At 36.6% G+C, this 7,906-nt stretch overlaps 2 protein-coding genes across 2 annotated transcripts; both read left to right on the forward strand.

Moving 5' to 3' along the window:
* Positions 1-954: 954 nt before the first annotated feature.
* LOC147520328 (uncharacterized) lies at positions 955-2,085 on the forward strand. Its single transcript, XM_086591870.1, has one exon. The coding sequence runs from the start codon at positions 1,075-1,077 to the stop codon at positions 1,957-1,959; it is 885 nt and encodes a 294-aa protein (XP_086447996.1). The 5' UTR covers positions 955-1,074; the 3' UTR covers positions 1,960-2,085.
* Positions 2,086-3,406: 1,321 nt separating this feature from the next.
* LOC147520329 (uncharacterized) lies at positions 3,407-4,803 on the forward strand. The gene has a single exon (XM_086594946.1). The coding sequence runs from the start codon at positions 3,809-3,811 to the stop codon at positions 4,700-4,702; it is 894 nt and encodes a 297-aa protein (XP_086451072.1). The 5' UTR covers positions 3,407-3,808; the 3' UTR covers positions 4,703-4,803.
* Positions 4,804-7,906: the final 3,103 nt, after the last annotated feature.

The raw sequence follows: 7,906 nt of genomic DNA on the forward strand, positions 1-7,906 counted from the left end.
GGATGTTAGATTCTGTTTGGACGTAAAAATCGAAAAAACGCTCCGGACGGAATGAAACATTTTGTTTAAAATTTTAAAAAAAACCTGAAAAATGTCGAAAAATCATGCGAGACATTCCGTCCGGAAAAAAACCCATTTTTAAAAAAAACACGAGATGGAATTCAACATCCCGTCCGAAGTTTATAGCCACTATCTCGGTTGAAGGTTTCACCCTGGTAATGACTTGGAAAAATAGTCACCCTCGTTTTCACCTTTGCGTTGGGCACTCGGATTTGAACAAAAAAGAGGTGAAAATTTTCACATTCCCTTCTTTTTCACCTGCATTGGGAATGCTCTAACATTGTTTTCCCAGGTATACTTCTTACAGAAATCATATATATAGTAATGACTTCCATGAACAATATCTGGTATAACTAACTAAAACAGCACAGTACTATTTATGTATGGTATGTGCATGTCCTGTCTCCTCGACAGATTAGCCATGATCAAAAACATCAAATGCAATGGCTAGAAACACCGCAAAAAGGTTGATCAAGCAAACATATATGTCAGCTAGCTTACTAGCTCGTTGCAGTAATCACACTGTAAATTCTAATCTGTAACATTCTACATTCATTTTCCTCTGACAGATCCATCTTCAAGAGATGAACTGCAATGCAACAACCATGACGAATCCATGAATGAACCTAACTTGTTAAATTTGAGCTTTAAATTGATCAATAATCATATAAAAAGGTAGTACAGATATTTTGGATTCAAATCTCCATGCACAAGTACAATCCATATCGTCACATATTTTGTCATGCTAGCTGGCCATAAAAAGTTGTCTACAAACAAGATATCATACCACTCGTGCATTAACATATTGTATGCTTCGATTATTGATGCACATGGCTTCAGACTTATATAGTCTAAAGATTAAATTTAAAGTAGACAATGAAAAACAGTCGCCTAACATATCGCTAGATCCAGATCGAAACAGCAGAGATTCCAAATGTTTCCCATTGTTTCTGTATATATTCATTGCCAAAGGTGAGATGGTATTGTAAAACAATCTTTAACTCTTCGCGAAAAATGGCTGCCTCCCCTTTAAACCTGAAAACTCCTTACCATGTTCGATCTATCAGCTTGCCTTCAATATCTCATCCTCTCACTGCTGATGTCGAGGAGCAGTTATGCCAATTAAGATCTTCAGGAGCCACTTGTTCATCATCACCAGAATGCCTCAATGGCACGTACAATTCAGTTGAGAATCTACTTCAATTGTCTCTTACCCAAAAAGCACTTTCCAGTGAAAGTTCAAACAAGTCCATAAACGAGGTGTTGGATGGAACTCTCCATGTATTGGATATATGCAGCACTACTAGGGATGTTTTCTTGCAAATAAAAGAGTGTGTCCAAGATCTTCAATCATCCGTGCGTAGAAAAGGAGAACTTGGCCTTGCCAATGAAGTTGGCGGATACATGACTACTAGGAAGAAAGTGAATAAGGTGATTCAAAAGTGTTTAAGTGACTTGAAGAAAGCCGAGGACAAAAATTTTAATTCATCTCTACTAGAGAAGGATGACAATCTCGTGGCCCTCCTTATCGTTCTTAAAGAAGTAGAAGCGATCACCCTCTCAATGATCAAATCTCTCTTGTCCTCTGTATTGTTATCAAAGAAACACACAAAAGCGAAAGGTTGGTCATTCGTTTCCAAATTGATGCACACCAAACGAGTCGCATGTCAAGGACAGGAAACTGATATATTTGGATTGGAGGAGCTAGATGTTGCGCTGTTTAACATCGTCAGCAAGAAGACAAGCAAAGGCATTGAAGTCATGAATGTCGTCCAAGATGTGCAGAAGCAATTGGACATGATAATGTCGAGCATGCAGGGCTTAGACAAAGGATTAGAGTGTATGTATAAGAGCATAATCAAAACAAGAGTCTCCCTCCTTAACATCATGAGCCAATAATCTTAACGTCAGTCAGTGTACAAATTCAAAATGTAACTCCATTTGTAGGAGTAATGAGCAATACATGTATAGAATACAAATACTCTCTGAATCAATTTCAATGTTAAGATCGATATTTATGCACAATTTCTTGTGTCTTCGCTATCCTTTTTATTCTTGAGATGCTATCACCGTCGTTATCAATTTATCATACTGTGCAAAGTATGATACAACATCACCAGTTTTAGAACCGTGGGATCGGAATACAACATCACCCTCTAGACTCCAAAGCAACAAACAAACAAACAAAAGAAATACCGAAAGAAAAAAAGAAAGATATAATAATAGTTATAATAATAATAATAATAAATCATAGTTTGCAATTTAAACTTGCTTCTTCATGCGGGAGGCGGGACCAACCAATTAAGCTTCTTCTTAACTATCTAATGAAAAATCAATGTATAAAGGAAATGTAATGTGTCACTTTGCTTATTTCCTTCCATTTTCACTTTTTGTCTATTAATCAATTGGTTTGAGTTTTGCGGATATATATAAGCTCTTGATAAGTTGCTGGAGCAAAACTTACTTTTGTTTGTTTCTAATACAGTTCCGCGACGATGATCTCAGATATACTGACTATGAAGCAATTAAAAATCGTGGATCAGAAAAAACTAGATTAGTTGTCTACCAGCAATAAGGTTGCATCCAACCCCAGGCTTAAATAATCTACAACGTTTAAAATTAGTAAGTGATTTGATATAATTACGGAAAACACATGGTTGCTTTCTTGTTTCCCAGACATACCACGCCATTTTTATTTTCACATTCTTGCATTTAAGGTCAAGTCATGCTTAAAACAAAACTATCACTGGGAGTAGTCGAAGACAAAGACAGTACATCACTGATGTATGACTAAGAAAGTTATCTCTCAAACAATCTAAATCTCTCTCCTTTAACCAAAAAAAAGATGGTGAGTAATCAATCTTTAACTAAAAGTTGATTGAAAAATAAGATAATAATCAAGAAGTGTCCTTTACAAAGCCCTAAGTCGGCAGGATCCTAAACACGATCAATATAAAGACTAAAATACCCCTTAGTGTTAATCACAAAGTTCACAAACTACCGAAAGAAAACAACCTGTAACCAAAACATGCTATAGGCGTGCGCCTGCTAAGCAAAGCAATGAAACTACGAAACAGCCATGAACAAGGCAGACAAGACGGGCGCTTATCAATAAAAGCCATCAAACTTCAGAAGTTCGCTCATACGCATCCATGTACTCATTAACAGTCAAGATCCTGAACTGCATCAATCACTAAACTGATAATGCTAATTCAAGTTTATTATCATTAATTTGAGATTCCATCTCATCGATATGAACTGGAACACGTGGAACACTGACAAGCCTTTGCATGGACTCCTGCCTTCTGATGACAAAATAACTTTCATTTTGTTAAAAAAGGCATTACACGTCTCTTTCTGAACTTTTAAATCATTAAAATATTAAAGCATTAATCTGATCATTTCAAAATCATGTGATGCTGGCTTTAGTTGTCTAGGAGACAAGTGACATACCACTCGTGCCATAACAAATTATACGCTTTGATCTTTGATCATTGATCATTGTAGTATGGACGACTACAAAAACATATTAGTATATTACGATGGAAGCTCAATAATGATGGGAACATGAAGGAACATCGCCTAGCATAGCGCTAGATCCAAATCGAAACAGCACGAGTAGACAACCATGGTGAAGAAAATGAGATTCCATCTGTCTCCCCTAGTTTCCCTATATATACTGAATGCCTAAGGTGGTATAAACATAGACTTCTCAACATTAGGTGCTTAAACTACCTCAAGAAAAAAAATGACTTCCTCACCTTTGAACACCAAGACTTGTTACCATGTTCGCTCTATCAGCTTGCCTTCTAGATCTCATCCCCTGACTCTCGACATTGAAGAGCAGTTGTGCAGATTAAGATCTTCTCGAGCGACTTGCTCATCATCCACAGGCCACAATTTGAATGTCCTCAATGGCTTATTTGAATCTGTTGAGGATCTTCTTCAGTTGCCACTTACCAGGCACGCACTTTCTATTGATAGATCAAATACATCTGTTAACAACGTACTAGATGGATCTGTAAGACTTTTGGATATATGCAGCGTTACCAAAGATGTTTTCTCTCAAATGAAAGAATGTTTGCAAGATCTTCAATCATCCCTCCGAAGAAACAGAGGGGGAGAACATGGTCTTCAAAACGAAGTTGGAGCTTACATGATTGCAAGAAAGAAAGTGCATAAGCTGATCCAAAAGTGCTTAGGTGATTTTAAAAAAGCAGAGAACAAACATGAAAAATCAGCTCTCCTAGACAAGGATTACAATCTCGTGGCCATCCTAAGCGTGTTCAGAGAAGTGGAATCCATCACCCACTCCATGTTCAAATCTCTATTGTTGTCTGTATCTTCCTCGAGAACAAACACAAATGGTTGGTCTGTGGTTTCCAAATTGATGCACACCAAACGTGTAGCATGCCAAGGAGAAGAAGCGGATCTATTCGAATTGGAAAAGGTTGATGCTGCATTGCTCACCCTCGTCAGCAAAAAATCGAGCAAAGGCATTGAAGTCGTCAATGTTAAAAATGTTCACACGAAGTTGGCAGAAGTTCAGTTGAGCATGCAGGGTCTAGAGGATCAACTGGAGTCTATTTACAAAAGTTTGATTAAAACAAGAGTCACCCTCCTCAACATCTTGAGCCAATAATTATGATGTCTCAGTCAAAGCATGTAAATTCAAATTGTAACTTCATTTAAAGGAGTAATACATGTATATAATACAATGTTACAATTTACAAATACCCTAAATCAATGTCTTTATTAACACTAATTCGGCGCACAATTTTTGTCTCTCTTTTGTTCATTTTTGAGTTAGATCCAAATCGAACTACATATGTAGCCAACCACGCTGAAGAAGCTGAGATTCCATATCCTCTCTCAGTGTTTCTGTATAACTAACATATAATGCCTAAGGTAATATGATATAAGACTTCTCAAGGAGAAAAATAGCTACCTTTAAGATCTCATCCTCTTAATTAATGTTGAGCAGCGGTTGTGACAATTAAGAACTTTTGCAGCTACTTGTTCATCACCAACCCGCCAAAACCTGAGTGGCCTCAATAACTTGTATGGCTCTGTTAAGGATGTACTTCAGTTGTCGCTTACCCAGAAAGCACTTTCAAGGAAATGTGTAAACGAAGTTTTTTAGATGGATCTGTCAGGCTGTTGAATTTGTGCAGCACTATGAGGGATACTTTTTTGGAAATCAAAGAATGTCTGCAATATCTTAAATCCATGTTTGCATGATCTTCATCCCTCTTTTTGGGAGGAAAAAGGAACAATGGTCTTGCGACTGAGGTTGGAGTGTATATGACTGCTAGGCAGAAGATGCATAAGTGATCAAGAAGTGCTCGAGTGATTTAAAAATGCCGAGAGAAAGCATGATAATTCATCTCTTGTAGAAGAGGATCACAATATTGTTAGCTTGCTAGGAGAAGTGGAAGCGCTAACCTTCTCCATGTTCAAATCTTTCTTTTCCTTCATGGCTTCTTCAGGTACACAATCAAAAGTGAATGATTAGTCACTGGTGCGCAAACTGATGCACGCCAAGCGCCAAGCGTTTGACTGAAGAAGCTGATCTAAATCAATACTTTCAGAGGTATTAAAATCGTAACTTCTGTCTTCTTGCTCTGGCTCTTTCTAGAACTAGAGAATTTAGTAACACAAGGTGAGGCACACTTCTACTCCAATTTTAACATATTCTACATCATGGTTTGGCAACAACTCCAACAAGAATCCTATTCCACCATTCAGGTGCATTTTTAATCATCAAGAACAGGACAGAATTTTAGTTCAGCTGGCCAGCGTCAACTCAAATCTTCCTATCAGTTGTATCTAGTAATACATCTTGTTAATTTCTGGAATACTATTTTACCGTAGATAGTAAAGCGCAGAGTTTGTAGCCCCATCCCATCTGGTCCCAGCATATAGTTAGATCAAAGCCCCAAACTCATCGTGTCCCCCGTATAAATAGATCAAAGTGCATAGATTGTAGCTCCAATGTGCTTCTACATTGGAATTCCAGTGACATGTACTATTTCTTAAACAAACGAAAATTACTGATATTTACGGACTACAGAGTCTAAGTTACTTAGTCATGGCATAACCTCTCATTCCTTCCTTTTCTAGTTTTCTTGATTCTCAAATCTCAATGATACTTGCAAAGGAGCAATTTAAGGGAAAAATAGACTGCAAGCCATCACCTTCTTCACGTCTTCTTTACATAGTAATGTGTTGCATAACTCTTAAATTGAAAAGAAATATGCATATGCATGTCTAGGCATCTAGTTCTGGTCCTTTTTCTATTGTAATTCCAAACAATTTGGTCATGGTGAAAAATGCTCAAATCTAGTGCCCAGGAATGATCACTAGGTTAGAGTAAATGATATACACTGTTCAATTAAAATTTTCACATAGATGGGTTGTTGGCTATGCCATATGAGTTTGTATTACAATAATAGCTTCAACCTACATAAGTGGCTTATTGTTTCCCTGACAAGCAACATCCACCTTTTTTAATAGATATTGTGACAATCAAAGCCTAATTATGTTTAAATATAACACATTGGTATCAATAAAATTCAATACTACATCCAATTACTAAATATAATAACAAAATTCGAGATTCTTGTTATCATTTAATATAACTAAAAAATGAACTGGAGTGAAAAGTAATCAATCAACCTCTCCTTAATGTATTCTAGCTTGGGATTGTTTAATGATGATGAAAAAGGCAAGACAAGTCTTTTTTTGGACCCAAACTTTTCAAACAGAGTCCAGATTATCAAAAAATCATGTGCTGCTCGCATTAGCTGTCTGCGAAACAGGGTTATATACCACTCATGCGTTAATTGTTTTAGTACTAAACTATTAACGAGTGTGATGTATATGGATAAACCATTCTCAATATCTAATCTATATATATATATAAAAGCTCGCACACATTCTCTCTCCTCACCATATTGCTCTATTTTCTAACCCAAACAATATTAGTGGTTCCTAAAAAAGAGGAGACCCTAATAATTAGAAACACCTCCCTGTGTTTGTTTAATTCTCCTTCGTGTTTATCAAAATTATTATTATCTCCCTTAAAACCCAAAACAGGATAACAAGACGTAATAACCCAAACCAACTCTCTTATTAATACTTTTGGTTATCGAAAAAAAAAACCTCTCTTAATACTTTCGGTTTCTCTCAAACCAAAAGCTCCATACCTTTATCAAATTTTTTTTAAAAAAAAAACAAAAAATCCATAAACCAAATTAGTTTCTTCTGGTATTTCATCCAACCCCTTAAACCCTCTGTTCCTACAAGCTATTCTTTTCCTCATATCAACCTTCTCAATTATCCCCACGTGTCCTTCTGCCGATACAAAACCATTTACCATTATAGCGGTTGTTATTTTTTACTGATTAACTGTTGTGCATCTTCTGCAGATTGATATGGTTGGTCTTAAGTACTTTACTGATGAGGATTTCAATGCTTTAAATATTCCTTGGTAAAACTTTCGTAAATTTATTGTTACTGCCGTTGTTTAATGTATTCACTTACTTCTATTGTGACTATCTATGGTACATTAGTACCAAACTGTGCTTGATTTTGTTACCTATCGGAAAAACATGTAGTTTGTCGTCTAGCTTGGTGACCAAAGTACTGAGCGCACTAAGATTTGAATTTTGGGAAAAGGGTTTTCTTACCAAGATTATACTCTCCAAGAGACCCTTTATTCACCCTCAACTCTCTCGCAATAGCCCCGAAGTTACGCCATGGCTACCGCAATACTGAAGAAGCAGAAGGAAGGGCATTCACTTAGTGTCAAAGTGTTGCATCTGTCAGTCAAAAACGGAAGACT

The sequence above is a fragment of the Coptis chinensis genome, chromosome 2 (genome assembly GCF_015680905.1).
Source record: "Coptis chinensis isolate HL-2020 chromosome 2, ASM1568090v1, whole genome shotgun sequence".
NCBI classification, from domain to species: Eukaryota; Viridiplantae; Streptophyta; class Magnoliopsida; order Ranunculales; family Ranunculaceae; genus Coptis; species Coptis chinensis.